Source organism: Synchiropus splendidus, chromosome 12 (assembly GCF_027744825.2).
Source record: "Synchiropus splendidus isolate RoL2022-P1 chromosome 12, RoL_Sspl_1.0, whole genome shotgun sequence".
NCBI lineage: Eukaryota > Metazoa > Chordata > Actinopteri > Syngnathiformes > Callionymidae > Synchiropus > Synchiropus splendidus.
This window is the reverse complement of record NC_071345.1, coordinates 16,176,125-16,198,933: the sequence shown is the minus strand read 5'-3', so window position 1 is coordinate 16,198,933 and position 22,809 is coordinate 16,176,125. Positions and strand designations below refer to the sequence as shown.

The 22,809-nt window shown below is 43.4% G+C and overlaps 1 protein-coding gene across 3 annotated transcripts in view; it reads right to left on the bottom strand.

The window, feature by feature from the left end:
* LOC128768216 (nuclear factor of activated T-cells, cytoplasmic 1-like) overlaps positions 1-11,702 on the bottom strand; it is a 49,818-nt gene extending 38,116 nt beyond the window's left edge. For 2 of the 3 annotated variants that reach the window (XM_053880941.1, XM_053880944.1), the window contains exons 1-3: positions 11,382-11,702; positions 7,966-9,073; positions 6,756-6,915 (exon numbers count right to left, since the gene is read on the bottom strand). In XM_053880941.1, coding sequence (XP_053736916.1) covers positions 6,756-6,915; positions 7,966-9,073; positions 11,382-11,487 — 1,374 coding nt within the window. In that variant the 5' untranslated portion in view covers positions 11,488-11,702. Of the gene's footprint in view, positions 1-6,755; positions 6,916-7,965; positions 9,074-10,196; positions 10,313-11,381 lie in introns of those variants that run through there. The other variant, XM_053880943.1, reaches the window with a different exon arrangement.
* Positions 11,703-22,809: the final 11,107 nt, after the last annotated feature.

The following is a 22,809-nucleotide window of genomic DNA, read 5'->3' as shown; positions in this document are numbered from 1 at the left end:
CTATGACATAATCTGATTAATGGCTTTATAATTATGCGAGCCGTCGGGGAGGAAGGAGGAGAGTGACGTTACTTGGGTGCGAGACGTATAATGACTACTGGTTGAGAGCAAATTTGTCTGGAAACCGTATCAAAGTGCTTCGGTTTGAACTGAGATACGTAACCCAGCGTGGATTGGCGTTCATTGAAAAGTGGTCGTGTGAGATACGGACGACCGGCTGAATGTATTTCCATATGTATCGATGATCTGAACACCAGCCCTTATCTGTGGCTGTGTCCTTTGATTCAAACACAAAGGGAGCACTCTGGGAATGGTAAAGTCCAGTCCGCCATCGATCTCAATTTCCATCCGTAGTATTTTCTCTTCAACTCCCCATGGCGTCTCCAGCAGCTGTTTTGACCTGCGAGTTAGTCACACATGAAAGTCATCAGTCGAGTTAGGCCGAGGTCAGGAGCTTCTTGAAGTCTTGCCATCCCAAGGGACCACTTCATCTACGCGGTGATCTCATCGACAGACCCCGCGCCGCTTGTTATATTTTACTTACAGTGTCATCAGATGCAATTACCCGTGGCTGCACATGCTACTAGTTACTTGACTCGGTGGGTACAAATCTGACCGTCAAATTGCTTGACGTTTACTTATAATTCAATAAAACACAGGCGACAAAGCAGCGTGGCTTGTTGCCTCGAGGGGGGAATATTTTGGGTAACCTTCAACTATTACCTCAGCTGCCATGTGGCTGACTGGACGTCCGCAAGAGGGGCGACTGGGGGTGTTTATCCCTTCACTCTACTTGCGGTAGCTCCCAATGATGGTGGCTTCTTCACACATGACCTCATGGAGCAGAGGAAGTGATTAATGAGGTCAGGTAGCCCCCCTCTGTGACGCTGCTCTTCCCAGCAGCAAAAGTGAGGCGGTCAAGTCCCCCCTTGGTGAACTCACCCCGATTTCTTTACCATATGTGCTCCCCTGACCCTCACCGTAAGCACCCCCTGCCCAACCTCTACGACGCCTCTATGATGCTCACCAATGACAAGCAGACGCCAAAACAAACTTCATTTGAAAATGAGGTGAGGAAGAGAGGAGCTGCGATGCTGCTGTTCACTGAAAAAGAGGCGTCGCACCTGTGACCTCGGCTTTGTGTTTGCCATATGTGAGGTGAGAGACGTTAATTTTAAACAGATGAAAGTTTGAGCATCAACTGTGGCCCATCTGGTGCACACGTCGAATATTTATTGTTGAAATAATTTCAATTGAGTTTGAATAAAAGCCGGATTCGCAGCTGTTTTCCAGGGGCCAACATCTGTCACCGTGTCAACTGAGTCGTGACACCCCCTGCCATACGCCACCGTTACACAAATAAGACATTTGGGATCTGGCAGCTGATATGTTAATTGTGTAATTGAGTACAGATGTATTGTCTAGGTCAGTTGTGATGATGTGGAGGAGCCGCACACATAGGTGCACGCCATCTCATTTCCATCAATTATTCCACTGTAAGAAGCCCAAATCAAGACATCGAAGTCCAATTCGATGATTTAATACATCGCAGTAAAGAGAAACTTAATCTTTTTGAGCAATGACTCAATCCTCCGATACCTTCCGTCATAACTTTAACAGCATTTCGCTGGCCGGACGTCGAGACATTTAGTGTGTAATAGCGACGTCCTGGTTAATAAGACGTGTCTGGTGTGACTCGAAATTGAGTGTGAATTGGCTCCGCAGGCCTGCAGTGGGCTGAGTTCTATCCTTCTGCAGAGACTTCATCACCGCCTGGAGAAATGTCATGACTCGTAGAAAGCCACGTGGCGCAAAGAATTAGGGAGCAGGGAAGATGACTGGAAGCAGCAGCAGCAGCAGCAGACGAGGGGAGGAAAAATACAACCACTGGTTCGGGCTTCTCACTGTGATCATGCTTGCCGGCCTCTGTCAAGTGCTGACAGCCACAAAACCAGCATTTGCTGAACCCAAATAAACCCACACTCATCCAAGTTGTGTCTCTTTCCAGACATGACTCCATCAACCTCCTGTCTAGCTGATGTCTCCAGTGCTTTGTATTGACTACACGGAAACATATATGGGTTTGTAAATGTGTGCCTGCTTTTGGACAAACTATGAACAACCAAGTTTTTGTCACTACAGTAAACTGTCTCAACTCAAAAGTGTGTTAACTCATATGTTTATATTCAATCGTTCGTCTATTGTAGGCGTAAATGTAGCTCTTAGTTTTTCCAAACTCCATGCATCCATTTTAGGAATCACAGAGACCAACTGTGACAGTAACCCATTCTCACACCTATGTCATATACCGACCATCATCGAATGGACTTTTGCGTCCAATGTTGACGCTAAACTCAGCCTTCCGTGACACACGTTGGCACATAGGTCCTTCAATGGAGTTAAATTTCCTCTCCAACGTGACGTTCAAAAACAAAGGTTGGAGTTAGGATGTGTGAGGATGGCGATCGTGAGCTGTCATTATGACTTTACCTTCTACCTTTCTTGGCCATGGCTATATACTTCTCGCAGTGCTAACAAGAGCGCGCAATGCGTGAAGACGGCCTTCATAGGAGGCGATGTGATTGACATAAAAGTGAAACTTTCCTTTTTTTTTTTTTTTTTACGTGACGCACTGCATATGCCTTCAGGGCACGGCAACTGGTGCCTAATGCCACGCAGATGGCAAACTTCTTTTTTTTACTCCAGGGTGTAAATGTCCATTTGAGAATTGTCAATAGATTTCTTTTTTGCCGTCAGCTGAAAGACTTCAAATAAACCTATTCATAGATTTCTTGCACAGAACACAGCTGAAACTGAAATGTCAAATATCATTCAAGAAACAAAAAAAAAAGACTTCAGGATGAATTGATGAGAAGGCCAACTTAATTAAAAAAAAGGAAGACCCTAAAAAATGACTTTTCTAACAAGACAAATTGACTTCCAGCCAGTTCACTTAAAACGTTTTGCTATTCCTGCAGATGATGCCGTGCAATTCCTATACAGATGTCACCCATTTCCCCCAGTATGTGAGTGAAATGGAAACTTTTAATTCGTATTACTAGGTGCCATCTCAACCTCCTGTGCGACCCAGCCCTTCACTAAATAAGTACTTATCACCGGTGTTATGTGACTCAAGAGCCTGATATCTACCACTTTCCATAAGCCACCATTTTGTCCTGAAGAATCACCATCCGTCGTCCGTGGCCTTGCCTCGTAAATCTGTGGGCTGGCGGCTTCAAAACAGTCAAAATGATTCAATCTTTCCCACTTGTTGCAAACAGACAATTAGTGGTAGCCCTGTCCCGGCGTAAAGGGAAACCCATCTAATGGAGAATCTCAATTAAATGGTGGCATAAATGGCCCTTTGGGCAATGATTAATCGCTCAGTGGACTCACAAAGAGCGTAACAGAGTACACCAAGTTTCATGAATGTCAGACTGGGCAGCGGATTTAAAGACCAGTTGGCCTCTCCAGCGCTGTGTCCAGCATATCTGGACGTCGTTCGGCAGCAGGCGAGTGTCAAATCCAAGGTGAAGCAGCACATGCCGATAAGCAAGCACACGTTTCCCCAGTCTTTTATGTTGTCACGGATGATCCGTGCAGCAAATTTGATCGGCATTACATACAGTGAAAGAGGAAGGGAGATGGGAATTAAGTCACACACACGCTAATAGGGATGATGGCCACATCCTGTTTGAATTACAGCGTGTCTGTAGCTGCTTCAGACTTAATGAAAGAGCGAATAAGGGAACTATGAGAAAGCCCTATAGGGCCGTCATTATCCTATATGAACGAGCCATATGCAGGAATGCGCTTCATGCTGCGTGATGGGGTTAATTCCCCACAGGTGTTGCTGTCTGCTGTCTCCAAGGCTGACCGGATGTTTTCAGCTTGAAAAGTGTGCGACATATTCATGACGCTTCTCTGTTCGATTTCAAATGTTACGATACGATTCACAAAAATACATTTCAACTTTGTGTTTAAACTTGGATGCTGCTTTTTCCTTTAGAAAATCCTCCTGCAGCACAGTTGCGGTGAGGCGAGGGGTTGTCTGGAACCACGCGAGAATATCCAATTGAGAACCGTAGGTCCACTTAATGGAGCTGTGGTCTGGTGCAGTAAATAAAGTGAAAAAGCAGCCGTGGGGGTCAAAAAAGGATCAATCACGAAGAGGGAGGTTCAAAGACTGGATGAGTAGGAACAGAGGGAAGGTCGGGCTGCGGTTCCTGAGTGAATTAGTCAAGTTTGGAATGGAAAGAGCAGCGAGGCAATGGATTTAGCTGACAGTAATACCAAGATTTCGATCTCAAAGTCTGTAAAAGAGATAATCTGTTCTGTTCGACTGTATAGCAAAACGTCAACACGCTAACTACAGTAAATGAGCAGCTGGCTTTTTTGTCAGAATAAATGAGCGGCGGTCATCTCTCCAGAGGACGTTTTTGGCTGTAGATACAATGTACCTCACCACTGCTTTCCGACACACGTGTCATCCTCATTTAAAGCATGTGTGTCTGATCAGCCATGAGTTAAAAAAAAAAAAACAAAATGTCCATGGACGATTGGGCTTCAATCGAGGGAGGCCTGCCGGTTTAGGTTTGGGAGATGTTTGACGGATCAACAATTCACAAGGAGCGACATCTTCTGCCCCCGCTGGGAGTGAAGAAGGCATCGGTGCATAGAAAAACGGGGGGTGTCTGAAGGGTGACTGAGATTGTGACTGCTTTCCAAAACCAGCCCTCACCAAAACACACTCATGCTTAGCCATCCTCCGAGTGCTGCCGCTCTAATCAGCAGGATACAGAACATCTCTGGGGGCAGCCAAGCCAAGCCCCAGCTGCCTGGCTTCTCCCTCTGCCCCTTCCCTGTTTTGACTCTTCATCAACACACACACTTTGCTGCTTCCTACACCCGTGGCCCTGTGTCATTATTGTCTCATTCTACTTGAATGCACCTTAGCCATTCGGTGACTGCCACTCATTATTCAGGACCCCAGGGATTCTCACCTTGCCTGGGCTTTAAGATCAACACAAGACGTACTGACTAGGGGGTTGACTCACTGGTACTGTTTTGTCGTGTGCTTTCCCTTTTGTTAGCTCAGTCAGTCATGAAATTATTTACTGGTACGTTGTACGTGGGTTCTCAAAGAGGGCACCACAACTTCATGTGATGCTAGTTAGCTCTGACTGGTGTGTCATATGACAACTGGAAAACTGGAAAATAATACTTAAAACCAACTTAAAGTAATGACTGAGACAGAATATTTCAGGAATCTAAAATTTAAATTGAAATACAGAAAATGAGAAAAAAAACACATCTGTTTAAGCTGTTGAGCAGTAGCCCAAAAGTTCTGTTTACAAGCCTAAAAGCAGATCTTTGGTGTGGCCCATTTCACTTCTACAGTACCTTCAGTATTTTTCTGTGTCTGCAATCCGACTGCATCAGTTGTAATAATTCTTTTATATTTTACTACCTAACCATTTAAAGGGCTCCTTGCCTCTGTTGTTTTTACCCAAATCAAAACAAGCCTCACCTGCCACAAGAGTCCCTTAAGTCTGGCTTGCCTCACGTGAAAGTGTGATGATAGACTGTTTATTTGCTCACATGTCGATATACAAACGCTTGTAATGAAGGCGGGATAATTATCTGTATTTACAGAGGAAACCTGGGGGCTGAAAAGCTTGCTCATAACACCACGTTGGCCAACAGCTGTCAAGTGAGTGTGGCATTGAACAGACCAGGAAGTGCTGACAACATCTATTTACCAGAAAGATGTTGTGTTAACAATGTCTGAGGTGAGGCCATTCAGCGAGATCGGGCCACCTACTTTCACGCAGCTCCTATACACAAAATGCTTTCTCTTGCTGCCCGACAGCTTCGGCTTTCTTGCATTGCGTCACGCAAACTGTTGAAATCCACTTTGTCACACAAGTGGTTTATGCAGTTTACACACATTACGGACAAATTGACTCTTGAGTTTTAATAACCTGCCCGCTCAGCTCCATCCACACCTTAAGTAAACCGGCGTTTTGTCACAGTGGAATCGAGCTGCTGTGAAGGGAAACGTGCACACGGCTGCTGGGGAGACAGACGTGAGCTTTGAAAGTGTTGGCCAAGTATAACAGTGAGAGGCAGCCATCACGCTCCATACTAATTGAGTTACACTGCACTGCTGCTGGTATAAGTGAACCACTATAGCACCGGATTGACTGTTTATATAACCCGAAACGTGGCTCGATCAAGTTAAATGAAAAGAATTTGTCTTTCTGTCACAAAAGCTCGGGGAGTTTGTGAATTATGAAACGGTACCAACGTAAATGTGACTGTCATTTTCAAACACACAAAATCATTCTATTGAAAAGGAAAACTATGATGGACGTTTTTAATTATTATATAGTTTTATTTAGGCCACGCAGTCCAAAACATGCGATGAATGTCAATGTAAGTCAAATAAATCAGGTTACATGGATGCATAGGTTTCAATAATTATGAATGAGGGCAAATTGTTTTATTCAGTTAGTTTTTAGAAATACATGCATGACTTAAACGTGTATTGATAGAGTAGAGTATTTTATTGCAATGCACTTTCCTAGTTGGTGGGATCCCCACTGAACATGGCAATAAAGTTGATTCTGATTCTCATGAAGGTGCTATAAGTTCTATCCTTCAAAGCTGTAACTGTAACCAAGTGAATATTTCCCAGTTTGAATGGTGAACACCTCTTATTGATGATAGAAGTTGTGGTCTGGGTTACGCACCTGTACAATAGGGTGTCCTCCAGATAAGGCCTTCACCGCTCCACGGCTTCCCTCAGTCTCATAATGTGCCCTGTGGTGGGACTTGGGCTGCAACTCGATCTGCAAGCTGTAGGGACCGGAGCAGGATGGAAGCTGCCAGTCGAGAGCCGGCAGTGAAGGGCTGTAAACAGACCATCAATGGTTAGCAATGACAACATAGCAAATATCTCGCCATTCCCCATCACTCTTTTCCATCCAAGAGCTGCCACAATAATACAATGTGAATGAGGAATTAAACTTTAACTGAGAGGCAATCGGTTCTAGCAGGTGGAAACCGAACAGAGAAAGCAACAGCGCACAGGGAGACATTCTGCTGCTACATTTAATTAACATCCCTTTAAATTTGATTATAAAGAAATACATTGAAACTGTTTAAGGCATTATAGATTGACTATCACTGCCAACCGCTCATACATTTCAAAGATAACAATGCTTTCCATGTGAGCACTGTGCTGACACCCAAGCAAAACAAACACGTACTGTAGAAGAAACTGTTATGTTCTTGCAGTTGCCTGGTGGATGCAACACCCCTGACCTAAAAGGTGGCAAGATTGAAACCAATCTCTGACTTATTTGTGGAACTCGCTGCCTGTTTGTTGACCCAAAGCGAACTGATTTCCCCTGCACGACTTTATCTGCTCAGTCAGGGCATGACATCACGTTGGCTACAGGGAGAGATGGGCCTTTGGCGCGACAGACTGTGGCAGCAAGCCGCCCGATTAACCCGCAGACTGCTTTCCCTCCAAGGCAGGCCTGTCACCATGGCTTCCTGCTTCTCACTATCTACATCAAACACTTGATTTCCGACAGGAAAGTGTGTTATTGGTTCAGACAAAGATCCAATGAGGTACACAAATGGAATTGGAAAACCCTGGCCAAAGTTGTTAAAGCAGTCATTGATAAATGCATATGAGACTGAGTCAGCAAGGCCTTTGTTTGTGTTGTAGTTGCCGTAGCAACAATGACACGCGTGCATGCATATGCACAGACAGACACCCACATCTAGCTAATGTAATCTGTACCTTACATTTTGGATTAGAAGATTTACATATTAACATGGGACAAAATGAGTCTCTTTCCCAACAAAAGCATATGTATTACTCAATGTGAATTCCCATGTTTCTATTTAAAGCTTCTAGCAACAAATGGAAGATCGAGAATGAGAACTTACCTGAGGTAAGTCTTGGGTTTTGGCCAAGAATATGGATGCTGTGGAACATCAAGGAACCCTGAGGTGTAATTCTCTTTTTTAAGTGTGAGGCGAGAAGGGTAGTCCTCATGCCCGAGGTCAGCCTCATGCCCCAAGTCCTCAATACCAGGCTCCACCTTGAGGCTCACGTTGGGAGAATGCTCCATCATGGTCTTTCTTGTCTTGATGGGGATTCCCTCTCCCATGTCAACCAGGCCGTCGGTGGTCAGAGCATTTATGGCAGCCACGATGGCGGAGTTGGTGTACTGGTTTGCGTTGGCATGCCAGTTATCGTCTGTAACACTGACCCTAGGAGACCCATGGGGGGAGGGTGTGGGTGGAGACTGGTTGGGTGAAGATGATGTCTGACGGTAGCTGCTACCGTTTAGGCTGTATTTTCTCTTCCCGACATTGGTGGTGCCATTGCTGCCACCTCCACCTCCACTGCATGAAGGAGAGTTGGGCCTGGATCCACGAGGTTGTGCTTGCCATACTTCTTCTGCCATTGCACCAATCTGTGGTGAGGTTGAAGGTGAATTGTGCGGTGATCCCGCTGGGCCACTAGCATGAGGGAATGACAAGAGCGAAGAGGAGCCTTTAGGGGACACACATGGTGACTGCCACGGGGAATTCTGGGGGGAGTTGTCATAGTTGTAGAAGCCTGACTCATAGGAGGAAGCTTCAGAGTTACAGCTACGTGAGGAGAGGCTACTGGCGGGGCTGAGGCAGCTGGGATCACGATAGCCATCGGCATTGGGCAGCGTCAGAGTCACGACGGAGTTGACCCCGCGCTTGATGACGTGGTCCTCACTGTTGCTCTCTTCTACCTCGTCTTCTGGATACGGGCTGTAAGCGGTGATTTCAATCCGAGGGCTCTCCAGGGCCGGGGCCCCATTGGGCCGAAGACCATGCGGCAGGTAATAACCAGGTGCTGCATGGTTTTCATTTTGGGCATTGTACCCTGTCTGGTGGCAGGAAGATACTGAGATGACTGGGCTTGTTTGTAAGGTGTGGTACTGAGCAGCCAAACAGGGGTTACCCATGCCCAGTGGTAGAGACAAGCTCACATTCGGAGTGTAGCTGTACGCATCTGAAATAAGAAGATTAGACAGCATAGTTAAAACTTACACCGGCTCCCAGAAACAATCTCCAGTAAACCTATAATTATATTTCAGATCAATGACCCTTCACAGATTTGACCAAAACGACAAGCAGTGACATGCTGCCTTCTTTCCCCTTTAACATCTGGAGAAGCTTAGCGATCATCTCGCAGCAGCAACTGTGTGTGGCTGCAGCCTAGTTTGAGCAGCTACTCACTTTGTTTGATCAGTTCATATACCACTCTATTTGGCACTTGTCGCTGTCATATGTACTCTACGGGAATTTTTATGATGGATTGCATCACTCACTGAGTGAATTATATCCTCCCGTGTGGAAAACTGACAGCTCACGCTTGTGATTGAGTCAAAGATGGATGGAGTGTACAGCACACTTGCAGGAAACACCTCGGTTAGCACATGACAAATAAAATCCCTGCTTTATGTTTCAGGAAGAAGAAAGTATGTTGGTGTTGTCATGAAAAAAAACTGTTTCCAGTTAAAGCAGTGATCAGAAACTAGTGGAGTTGACGACAAAATTTTCAAATATTTACAAAAGCACAATGGCTTTAAAGCCCATATTCATTATTTTTTAACCAGAAACTATACGCCTTTTAAGGCGTATTAACTTAAAGGTCTGAAAATATTTTATCTTGACAACAACTCGCACCCTACGTGGAGTGGATGAGTTACTTTTCCTCCTCCATCTCATCTGAGCAATTTTTTATGAATGGATACAAGGCAAAAACAAACTCCCACCCAACATTTTTGGACCGCTCCCCCATCAATATTACCTTGGGCACAGTGCGCCGTCGCACACTTCTGGTCTGCATTAATCTCCTTGGGGTGAATTTGTTCACCACAATGCTCTGCATCACAAGAAATGATGAATGTGCCACAAGCACCGCAGAATACGTGGGTAGGCTGCCTCAAATTGAAAGTCCAATTCAACGTGCCACGGCTCTATCAAAGTCAGTGGTGCATAGGTGGTCCACGCCACTCAAACTGAATTCAGACTATACATACCGGAACAGCCTTTTAACCATTTGATGAAGTCAAGTTTACAAATCACTCTTGAAATAAGAGTCCAAATGCAACCTGCTTCTCGTCACCCACCTCTGTCGGCTTCACCATGGTTGAACAAATAGCTGAAATCAAACTCCTCGTGCTGAGAACTCATCTCTGCCCTGCACCACTTTGTCGACTTTTCTGTTGTCTTTCTTCTTTGCTTTACTTTCTCATCACGCTGAACACATCACAGACTACCCAGTGTGACACGCCTCCTTACTACAGACCTGACTGACTCTGTCTAATGTTGCACTTGTTTTTTTTTTCTCCTCACTTTCCACTGTGTGCTGCGCTTGAACCTCTAACACCCACTCGCAGCGCTTATGCTCTTGCTTCGCTGCATGATACTGAAACGTTTCCGGGTGAAACGAAACTCATCTGCTTAAGCCACTAAATCACAACAGCTGAAGATCCTGTTGAGCAGTGCTTTCCCTATGAGATATTTACATTCACAGGCAGAAAGATTAGAGCCACCAAAATTTCACTATCAAGATGAAAGGAGCTCTTACCACAAGCTAACCAGCGTGACTAAAGAAAGGATGAGTTTATCTTCAGCCACTGAGGTCCCCGCTGGATTCAGACTGACAGGACCTCAGGGAGAGATAGGTGGTCGGCCGCAGAAGTTGTAAGCAGCCGCCTGAACCCAGGAGGAGCCCTGGGGCCACGTATTGCACATCACTAGCTGCCGGCTGTATGGCAGAACACCAGCAGAGCGTGTGCATGGAGCTGTGTGTTCCTGAGTTCATAATGAAGGTGCCTCTGGCACATTGTTCAGGCTTCAAGTGGTTAAGTCTGTCTTCTTGCCAAGTGAGCGACCCAGCATCCCTAAACACACACATGCACACTGGTCTCACACAGTCAAGCATAAGTTACCAATTACGAGACAAGACTGTAATGGACAGAAACATCACCCACAGTGTGCCTGTCTGTCTGAAACCTCAGAGGCGACTCAGGAATATTGCAATGACTTCAGAAAAGTTCTGAAACTGCAATAAATCCGGTGTAACTTGAGGAATGTTGATTTTGAATTAATTTATCTGAGACTTTATTATAAAAAAAACCCACTTATTTAGCAAATAGATGGGAATGTATGATGCTTAAGGAAAATACATCTGCTCAGATAGAAGTTTTGCAAAGTACCTGCGCTCTTGACAATTTATCAAAGCAGCTGGGGTATTTATAAACGCACGCTTATGCAGTTTGGAAGAGCGTGAAGAGACGGGCGGCACTCACCTTCCTCCGCTGACTTCATGTCGGCGCACGAGTGGAGTCCCCGCTCCTTGGCTGCTGCTCCAAATCTGAACTTGGAATAGTCGCCGGGACACAAGGTCTCCTGCATTCAACAAGCTGGGGAGCGACTTTCTCCGTGCGCTGAGTCTGAATGAATGACGCGGCGGTGGCGTTGTTGGTGAAGTTCAGCGCGAGAGACTAACGCATCATTCGAGGAAAAGTGCCAGAGAAAATAAGGCGTCAATACGGCTGCAACCCAAAACTGGGGCGCAGGTAACTGCCACTGAGGTGTGTTTGGATCTTCTTCCTCCTTTTTTTTATTGACAGAAGGTTTTGGAGAGTCTCCCCCGGTCGATGACGCAGCGTGCTTGTGTCAGAGGGGCCGGCTGGCTCCGCTGCTTTTAAACTTGGAAACACCCTGCGTCCTCCGCCGGCGTCCCGCCCCTCCGAGAGTGACGCTGCCGGCTCTTGCAACCCCCTGGACCGCCGGATGATGTTTTCCACACAGGGATCCCATCGGACGGAGAGGGGGCGTGCATGTTTCTGTGCGTGTGTCTGGGCGTGTGCGCGCCGCCTCAGTGATGAAGCCAGAAAGCGTCGACCCACTTTCAAACCTTCATTCTATTTTCAATAGTCTAAATTCATTATTGATTTTCATTTTTCTATCACTTCCTTGTCATGACATTGGAATATTATAAAAAAAAATGTTGCTTCAGAGTGATTACGCTGGTATTTCACGTTTTATATTAAATGAAATATTTTTTTGTGTGATTAAATTAGGTCCTAATAAATAATTCATGCAAAGGTGTGATCACAAATAAGATGAGTCCTCCGGTTGGTGTTTTTTGACTGACTTAAAAAGGTCTTTCATGTATGTCCAACTTCTCTGACTTCCGCATATTTGAAAAATGTTTAATTCTTGCTCTCAATTACTATGTTAAGTCCTGTACAACGAGTTTGGGACACTTTATGTCAACAGCATTTCCATTGTTCATGGTGGGGGGGAAAATAAAGAGTATGGTGTGAGAGCTTCCATTAGAACGAAAACAAGGTTAAAAGAATTACATCACATGGTTTGACGTTCTGTCTTGCACATTAATCTGACAAAACTTGTGTGCTAAATGTCCCTGAACGAACCAACACAACAATGTCAGCAGATTTTCCCTCAACATCATCTCATCTGTAGCTCTACTTTAAACCCCCCTGAAATGAGCAGGGTAGGTTGTTACATTGTGATGTACAACGTTCATAACTTATTGGTGCTACATAAGTTGTTGTTGATAATGGCAAATAGACACCCCAGAAACAGTGTGTTTTGTCGTGACAATGTCTTTTTGTAATCCATCAAAATTGTTCCTGTCAATTGAATTTTCCTGATGCTAAAAATGATTTGTATACTCACAGTGTCACAGTTGCCCTGTAACGTTATGAAGGACGTTAACACTGATCTGTTCGGTGTGTGGCACTTTAGCCATTTAACCATGTGTTGGTGACACACACACAACTCGTGAGTCTACATAGATGGGATTTTGTCATTTTGGTTGATTGTTGCTTAGTCATTGGTGTGCCATAAGTAGCCTCTTCCAGATGTCTGAGTTGCTGTTGCATGTAATTTCTTGTAGACCTTTGCTGCATGAATACATGCACCACATACAAGTAACATCCGACTTACGACCTGCTCGACTTATGTCCACCCATATTTATGACCAGCAGATGCTTATTTTTTTTATTCAATGTCTGGCACCGCAGCATGTAGCACCCCGGCAACACGTACAACAGTAGCACAGTATCCCAGCATCTCACTCTCACACAGCAATCTACTACTACAGTACCTATAACCCTCACCTCAGCTATTTTGAATGCCATTCAGCTTACGTCAAATCTGACCGATCCTATTCCTATGTCGGATGTTACTTGTATTTATATCAACTTTCTGCTCAGGGAAGGTTTTCCGAATCTGTCTTGCTGTTTCTCAGTGACTTGTGGCATTGGTCAGGCAAGAGACTCAAAAAGTCATGCTTTGAATTTATGTCTTTTCCATGTATTGTTGCTGACTAAGGCAATAGTGTAAAGCTTTGTCTCAACAGTGACAAGGAGTTCCTCTGGAAGAAATGGCTCCTCCTCATAGGTCGATGGTATTAGACCTTGGAAAAACCAACACAATCTCACTCTTTAACACATATCGTCAACTGGATTTTTGCATCAAATACGTCCTCCACGTTGCACGTTGTAGCTTTGGCTCGGTCTGGGTTAGGATGAGGATGCGGATCATAAGCTCTCTTTATTACTCTTCTTTGGAAGCCCATGAGCCTGAGTCACTGTTGTTGGCACCGTGAGTCAAGCTCATGATCACTCATGATCACATGTGGTACTATATATTCATCACGTGATATAAAACTGTCATTAAGGAGCGCCACCACCTGCCTTAGCCGTTACCCAGACCACTTTCTTTTTAGCGTGTCGGTCTGGTACAGCGCCGCCTACTGTGCCGGGATGGAACACATGATTCCCTCAAGCCTTGACATGCAACACGGAAGGCTGACCAGTGTGTTACCTGGGACTTGATGGGCGTCCAATGTGTGACAGACCATGATGCTGAACAGACCTCGTCGTGACCGCCTACGCTCCCATGGACGAGAAAAGCACTCAAAGAGCACAGACCTCCACCAGGCAGCTCCCATTGACAAAGTATCCTTCAATAGAAATTCTTGCCAATGTGACAGAAGTATCAATAATTGTCGAATGGACCGTGATCCGGATCACTGCCAAAATTGAATCATCGGTTCCTAGTCCAATTTGAAATATTTCTTGTAAGTTTCAAATCCATCCATAACTTTTCAACTTGTTTTCTTTTACTTGTATGGCAGAGGTAATAAACAACAGAGGACTCGATGGTGTAGTGGTACGTGCTGCAGTCTCTAAGCAAGATGTGGGTTGGAGAAGGGCTGCTCTGTTGAAGAGACGGTTTGCGTGGGTTTCCTGTGGAGAGTCCAGTTTTCTCCCACCTCGCCAAAATTAATGACTCTATATCGTCTTTATGTTCGAGTGTGTTCCCTGTGATGGAGTGGTGGACTGTCCAGGCTGGCTTCTCCAGAGACAATGATTTGACAAGAAAATGTGTCAAAAACACAAGGTATGAGAGACCCAACATTTTCATATTTTACTCGAACGTCACTGTGGCAGTAGAAATGAGTGGTGTTGTGGTGGTATTAAGAGCACGTCCTCCATCATAAGCTGTTGCTGGCCATGAAAAGTTTGAGGACACAAATGTTCTCTGAAACCCCATGGCTGTCTTTAAAACAAAGAGTAGCAATACAGTTGACATGTTAAATGTCTTTTCCCTATGTTTAAAGGGAGATTGGTCACACAGCAATTCACAAAATAACAACTGCAAAAGCCGTTAAATGATAGCAGTTGAGGCATGTTTCTAATATCTGCTTTTCACTACCATTAAAGCTCCCCTGGTGCTCTTATACACACTGCCGGAGAGGTGAATGGTGTGTTACAGCTTGTGTTTGTGTTAGGTTAACAATTATGAGCTGAATGAAATGGTTTTATATACAGCACATTTCTGATTGGAGCATAGTTTTAGTGGCATAATAGGTTTAATGTTGTGTTTTCTGGATATTGCTTCAAACAACTACTCCTTCATTTCAGGTTGTTTAGAGCAGAAAGTCGCAAGGTTATGATGGAAGTATTTAATGAAACAAAGACACACACACACACACAAAAAAAACCCCCAAAAAACGTTGAAATTATGGATAAAGCAAGATGACGGACCATAACATCAGACCTCATCTAACATCTTGCTTATTTATCTTCTTGCATCTATACATTTAGATTTCACTTTCACTGAAGTTTTCTGTCAGTAGAATGTCAGTCAAAACAGTCAATGCAAGGTCAGACATTAAGTTTGTGATGTTAACCTCAACCCAATTTTTCATGGTCAAAGTCGCAGGCCGAACAAGATGCATGTTTACTGGCAGGAAAAAAAAGCTACATGTGACATCAATCTCCCCCTTTAACAAACATCCTTATTAGCAAAAATAATTCCTGTCTGCATACATTTTTGCATGATCAATTTCAGGTCACCACTTGCTAGAAAGTGGCCTGTTGTTCAACAAAGCATGAATACTGTCACTTTTTACAGCACAATATCAACACAGGCGGAGATGATACACGTTTTCGGTGTTCTTTAAAGTAATATTTGATTTAAATTTTGTGCCTGCTGAATGCTTTTAAGGCTCCTGAGGGCCACGTTAAAGGACTAGGTGGGCTGGATTTGGCCTTCAAGCCTTGGTTTTGACACACAAGCACAAGTCGCAAAAAAACAAAACAAAACAAAATAAACATTGCTGCATTTAAACAAGCCAGCTGCCAATATATAGTCAGATGTGGTTGCTTCTTTACGCAAGCAGATGGTGGACACCTGTAACTTCAATCTGAGGTACAATTGTGGGTGTGTTTTCATGAATGTTTTTGGAGTAAGTGGAGATTGAAGACGGTTCAAGAGATGAGGGACATTGTTTTATAGCATGAGTGTCTTAAGTTTCTGAAGAGGACTATTCAACCTCTGATGAAGACCATAGCAAAACAGAAAGTGACACACAGTGGCAGCACTCCTTGTGTGACATGTGTGACGGCGCGTAATGGTGCTTTGCTGCGTCCGTAACGTGGTGGAGGAGTTGTCAAATCAGTGATGGAGGCTGCGGTAGACGCGGAAGAAAATGTTGATCCCGGTCCTGCTGTAATCGACAGTGTTTGTTGCTTGTGAGATGAGGAACAGTGTCTCCAGTGGATCATAATTTACTGCCCAACCGAACTGTGGGTCATTTCTTATTTACCGTATGCCTTCATCTCGGACAGTTTTCAAGCTACAATGTTTTGAAATAGTGATACCAAAGATGAATATTTCATCAAAGAAACTCTGGCGCCCAAAGGGTTACGTTGCCAAGTACAGAGCATAACTTAATACTAGCAAAATCTGTATTTACGGTTTATTGTAATGTGATATTCTGGTGAACTTTAAAAGTAGCAGAAGGCATGAAAAGCTGTGGCGTGTAGCATCTTCATAATGCTGATGGGTGACAAAGTATGCTCCACGGATTTATTGTAGAATCCTGAATGATTTTCAGATTATCCTTCATAATATTCTCCAAGCTTGTATTGATAAGGGACTTGCAATTTAATGTAACAGTATCTGATGCTAGCAGTGTGTAATGTGCCACGGAATCGTGTAGCACATGCGCGGCCATGAAACAAAGTCTCCATTTTGTGGGATACAAATTGTGTGGAAACGATCAGGCTTGTAAAAAAAAACGCCGTATAACAAGAAGAGCGTGGACATCACTGCGTGCTGGCAGCTGCCATGGGTACAATTAACAACAGCTTAGACAAGCTACGGTGTAATTCCCTTTGAAAGAGCGCCAGAATTCAGGGAAAATAACTGACTCCTGTAAGTCTGAGGAGTAGATGGCAAACCCGAGCATGATCACATATAATCAAAAGCAGATTCCCTTTTGGGGGCAGGCAGTGTGTGGGGCAGGCGTGAGCAGACGGCACAGGGGGAAAGTCAGAGTAGGCTGTGTTTTCTTTGCCTACAGTAGCTCTCTGGCGTCAGCTGTGGCTTGGCTGATCTGCACGTGTGAGCCCCAAGATGAAAAAGCTGCATCACATACTTCAGATGAATTATGATACAAACCTGCGGTAGGAAAAAAGTAGCTGCGCAACTTTGTGGCACTGTCAGCGGGATGAGCCCTCGCTCGTTTCTGAACAACGTTAAAACCCTGTGGTGCGGCTCGGTTCAGTGGCAGTCTGGTGGCTTATCTTGATGGATTCTGTGCTACTGACTGAAGTACCATTAGCTACAGTGTCTGTCAACAACCCTCAGAGCACTTCAGACCATCCTTAGAGCAGCAGACTTCACAGCGACAAGGTCATAACGCAGGCTATTCTTCATTTAAACTCTAAAAGGGACCCCACTTCATTCCCAAAACTGATGTTGTGTGGCCTCATCGCAGCTTAGCATATACTTCCTTTATCCAATGCCAGTGTTTGGTGCGAGTGCTGCAGGACAAAAGTCGAAAAATATGCCCAGTGAGCAGAGATACTTCAATTGCATTTTGCAAAACTTTATTTATGTATTTATTTTACAGCAAGGATGATCAAGAAAGATCACCTTGAGTGGCAGAAGTCATTTTTTTATATATAGTTGTGATGTTGTTTTGGGGTCACGTGGAATCTAAATAAATGGCGTCAACTGAAAAGGAGCGCTGTTTATCAAAGAAAATCCTCCTCACAAGAAGTACACTTTCTCAAGGTTAGGTGACATGAACTGAGACGGTTTCAAGGAAAAGAAATCGTCTGACCACAAGTGTCAACAGGTCTCAACTGACACAAAACTTTCACCCACTAGTGGCCACCACCAAAAACAGCAGAAAGAGAAGCTGTCATATTTTGATTGTTACGAAGTCCAAGTCCAGTCTCAAGTCTTATGACTGGAATGAGCATGCTTTGATTTGCAGTCAAGAATCAGCCGACCACTGCATCCAAGCATCAACAAATCAAAGCAAACTGGTTTAAACAGTATGATCTATTGACAAACATTTGAAGAGCTGTTACGTTTTGTGTGTGTTCTGTGTCTGTGTTCATGATTGCTTGCTGCTCAATGTAATGTACTAGCTGAAGATTCCGTGTTAATATTTACAATAAGTGGACCAGCCGTAGCTATGTGAGCGGCACTCGCGAGTCCGACGTTATTGTTGTGATGTCACAACTTTCAGGGAGAGAGCCGTGACAGACAGTAACGTCATGGTTTTAAAAGTTGCCGATCAACTGTATCGGACCGATACGTCCAGGTGACTTATCAGTCTTACACAGAACCTTTGCGAACGCAGCCGACTCTGTCTCCGTGTTGACAGGAACTGAGCTAGCTGACAGTTCACTGTTGCTGATGTTGCACTCTGTTTTGTGACTGAGGTATCTGGATGCGTTTGGAGATGTCTGATCAATTTGATGTGATCGATGCAGCATCTTTGTCTCTAGACACACTGAGGTTACCGTCACAACACCGTGGCTGTCGGTGCCATGGCCACTGTTGGTGGGTGGATGCCGTAATAAGAAGGATCCAGATTCCAGTTAATCCAGAACAAAAAAATAAATTTGGTTCATTAAGTAAATCATTGTCAAAATTCCCTGAAAATGTCATCAAAATCTGCTCCCTTGTTTTTGAGTTATTCCGCTAACGTAAACGTTGAAAATCAAATCACCTCTTTTGGGAACATTTGGGAAACAATATTCCGTATGTCATCATCTGACCAGTCCTACTTCACATTGGACAACACCAGTGTTGGGCAAGTTACTTTAAATTAGTAACTTAGTAACAGGTACTAGTTACCTCGTTCAAAAGTAACTTTGTTACTTCAAGTTACTCATTAATATCAAAGTAACTAGTTACGAGCAAAAGTAACTTTTATGAAACTGTATATTATATTGGAGCTCAAAGTATCATCTTAGAACAGTCACAGTCATCTGGCTGGGTCGGGAACCAGCGATAAACAGCACGTCTTCCACAACATACCTCACTGCTACTAGTATGTTCTACAGCTTCTGAGATGAAGGCTGTGAAACAGTCAAGCTACTGCTGTTTGGCTGCAGTGGCTTCTCCTGTGGCGTCAGACCAGCAAACCTTAGCAGCGACTGCTTCTTTCTGAAGATGTTACGCCAGATTGGAAATGTTCGTTTTAGACATGTATAGTGTTATCAGGCCTCCACATAGCTTGCACGCCACTACAATATTCCTCTGGTCTTTTACAGCTAAAAAGGAAAAATAATGAGAAAATATCCGCAATGGGAATCCCACACCTGGACCGTCATCGATCGCAGCCATTATTGTTTTCACACGCCTGGCGCTGAGTCACGTGACAAATGTGGGCCAGAGTTGCGAATATGAAGTAACGAGTAACATGCATGTTTAAATCACAGTAATGATAAACGCGTTGGTAAGTTTGGCAAAGGAATGGCACTTGTTATTACAAAAAGATAACGTAGTTCCTATAACGTGTTAGTTAATAATGCGTTAGTCCCAACACTGGACAACACTGATTTGGATATGAGAAAAAAAAATAGTGAATTAGTCAGATCATCATGGCATTTTTTTGCCAGTCTCATGACCAGTCAGACGAATCAAAGATCAAGAACTGTGTTTGAAGTTATGCAGTGATTTTGGTCTAAGGAAAACAGATAGATGATGTGTTGTATTTTGAGGTGCTGTCCAAAATAGTTTCATAGACCAGCAACCACAGTATTTTTGTTTTGTCCTCCCCTTAAAAAAGTAACTCTAAAACATGCTTAGTAGTGCATCTTGTGATTCAAAAGCAGAGAGTGGTCTTTTGTTATAAAACAGTGGGATGAGAGAAAAGGCTCCACTAAATACCATTTCATATATATTTGCCTCAGGCAACATATACTTTCTACCAACTGAAGAGAAGTACCTTTACGCCAGTAGTGATTCTCTGCTGGAAACAGACAGGACTGATGCTTCAGTTGGGGAGATGAGAATCAATGAAGGTAATGAGGAATTTCTTCCACACCGCCATGGAACTGCTTCAAAGAATAGCGGAAGACTGGGACTGGAATATGAGATTGTATCTTTACTTCACACTTCACTTGCCTCAGGCCCCATAGCCGACTTTTATTTGTTTATTTTGTTAAGTATCTCATCGTTTTTGCTCTTTGCTTATACACAAATGAAGAATTTCCAACTGGAACCCATGCTTTTCAAATACTCGAGCCGGAGTGGAGATCTTGAAAAAAACTGTTTCACATTTGTATGTATCCTGAGCAAAGCGGCGGAACAGCAGGAAGTTAGACACAGTTTGCGACCGAACTTGTACTCACATCAGAAGTACGCGTTTATGTTGGTGAAAACCATCTTTGCATGTTTGCATTTGTGAAAACAGATGCTTTGTTATACGGCGAAACAGAGATGGTAGCTGTTGTTGCGATTCTCATGATTGTGATTGGCTAGCTTGGGCTTCATCTTCTTGTTACATTGCCACCTACAGTTTTGGAATGTCCTGTCAATAGACAAACTATACATAGGTTGATGTGAACACAATGTTGCAATAGATACCTGTACAGAGAATTATTTTGGAAAACATGGACTCGGTTCAATTTTATTTAATTTATTTATTTATTTATTTTTTTCATTTGAAAGTAAAGAAATAAGTTATCGGGAACAAAACACCTTTCCAGAACTCCATCCCTTTAAACAGGACAGGAGTGGTAATGGATGCCCACCATTCCTAGATGTTGGTGTCGACCTTCAGCAATAGATGGAGGTGATAGTGTTAAGAAAAAAAAAAAAAAAAGACTGCGATATAAGACCTGACTCACACCAGCCAAGCGACGGTTTTTGAACTTCCCAAAAAACTAAAATATATTTTGGATTGAACAAAGAACTTCCCCTTTAATACCCAACCACTCTGTTTGTCTGCAACTACTAGCTTGATCCAGGTACTCTTCTAACCAAACCTACTTTTGAACTTGTTTGTCTGGTAGCAGACACACTTGAAAAGAAAAGAAAAAAAAAAAAAAACATTGTGAAATCTTGTTTAATCCAAAGCGAGGACTGAACATGTTTCTTCACCAGTGCTCTCTGGTCGACTTTAAAGCATGAAGAAACTGCAGCAGAAATGTAATATTGAAATTCAGTACAGACGTCCATTTAACATATTGATTGTATTAAAAGTACAGTGGCAGTTCTCTGAGGAAATTGCGTCATAAAGTCTTTTAAAATGAGTAGCAGCTTCAGATGTGTGAAAATAAGTGAGGCACACATAATGTACGTATATTCTGTAGGAGACTTTTCTTCAACACTCAAGTGCAGTGCTCAAGTTCCCTTCTAAATCACAGCTATAAATGAGTTAAACTTTCTCTGTGAAAGAACATCCATACTGGGACAGTGTTGCCTCGCCAATGTAAACCATACAGTGTTGGATCGCGTACAGTTGGAAAGGACAAATCATAACTTAATAAAAGTTCAAACTGCAAAGTGTGTCTCCAACAGCAGCTGGACTCACTTGTGCTTGATATTTTTACGTCTTTCATCGGCAGAAGGTCGTCTCCGCAGTGAAAAAGTATGTTTTGCATAAAGCACGAGCCAAATTTTATGAAGAAAAAATAGCGAAAAATAGCGATTTGATTTTAACTGCAATATTATATATCGTTTTAACATTTTTATTTTTTTTTCAACCTTCTGTTTGATCTCTCTCCATCATGTGTTGCCTTTCGATTTATTTTACTGTTGGTGCAAAATTCCTTCATTCTCTGGTCTGGACTCTTTTGTTTTTATTATTATTATGATTCATTAATGTCTATTTCAATTGCCTTTCATACTTTACAAATGTGTTACATGACAGGCTGCAGGACGTTTGTATTACTGTTCACATGGCTTCAGAATTGCTACATTGCTTACAATTCAGTCAGTATTTCAGCATTTCACAGAGATTGAAAAGGAGCAGAGTAAAGGACTTCTGCCTCTGTTTTTCAGAAGCGTGGTCGTGAGTGGCTGTGTAAACTTGTGTCTGTGTTAGGTCCTTTTTTTGTGGTGTGTGTTACAGTCATCTTTTGTTTCTGTCAATTTTGTCTGTGTGTATTAGTTTTTTTGTTTGTGTTTGTTTTAGTCCTTTGTGTGTTGCTAACCTTCAGTGAATCAGTTGAAGCTTTGAAGTGTCTTCTCTGGACTAAACTTCAAGCTTCTGTGTCAGATACAGTTTTCTTGAAAACCCTCATGTTTATGGGCCTTTATTTTTTTTCCTTTGTCAGTGAGTTCCATTTTTTCACTCCCACTATTGCAGTGAACATTTGTCTCAGTGTGGTTCTAGCATATGGTTGGTCGAAGTTCCTTCTTCTTCTCTGCTGCTCCTCATCAGGAGTTACAGTAGTTTTGATAGATGATCCAGTAGCAGTCCATTTCTGGTGCTGTCATCATGATCATTAATTATCGTAATTTCTGGACAATAGAGCGCACTGGAATATTAGCCGCACTCACTAAATTTAAGAAGGAAAATAGATCTGGTTCATACATAAGCCGCGGGTTCAGCGGTGCTGTCTGCTCTGTAGACAGGTCAGTGGTGCACGGGCTTAAAAACGCTTTTGAAAACTACTTTTGAAAACTACTTTTGAAAACGTAGTCCAGCATCGAGAGCGAGGAAGTAACAGAATCAAGTTGCGTAATACAGAGCATCTTGATTTATCCACGCTGCTCTCACCATAGACAAGGTGCAGCTCTCCAGTTGGGATCAAGTCAGCAGCCAAAACCCAACTCGCTTGTGTTCACGTCAGACTTTTGAGCTGTACGCTCTTTGTCTTAAGACAGTGTTTCATATCTGTTATTCACATTAAGGCCCTCGAAATGCACTGTTTTCAC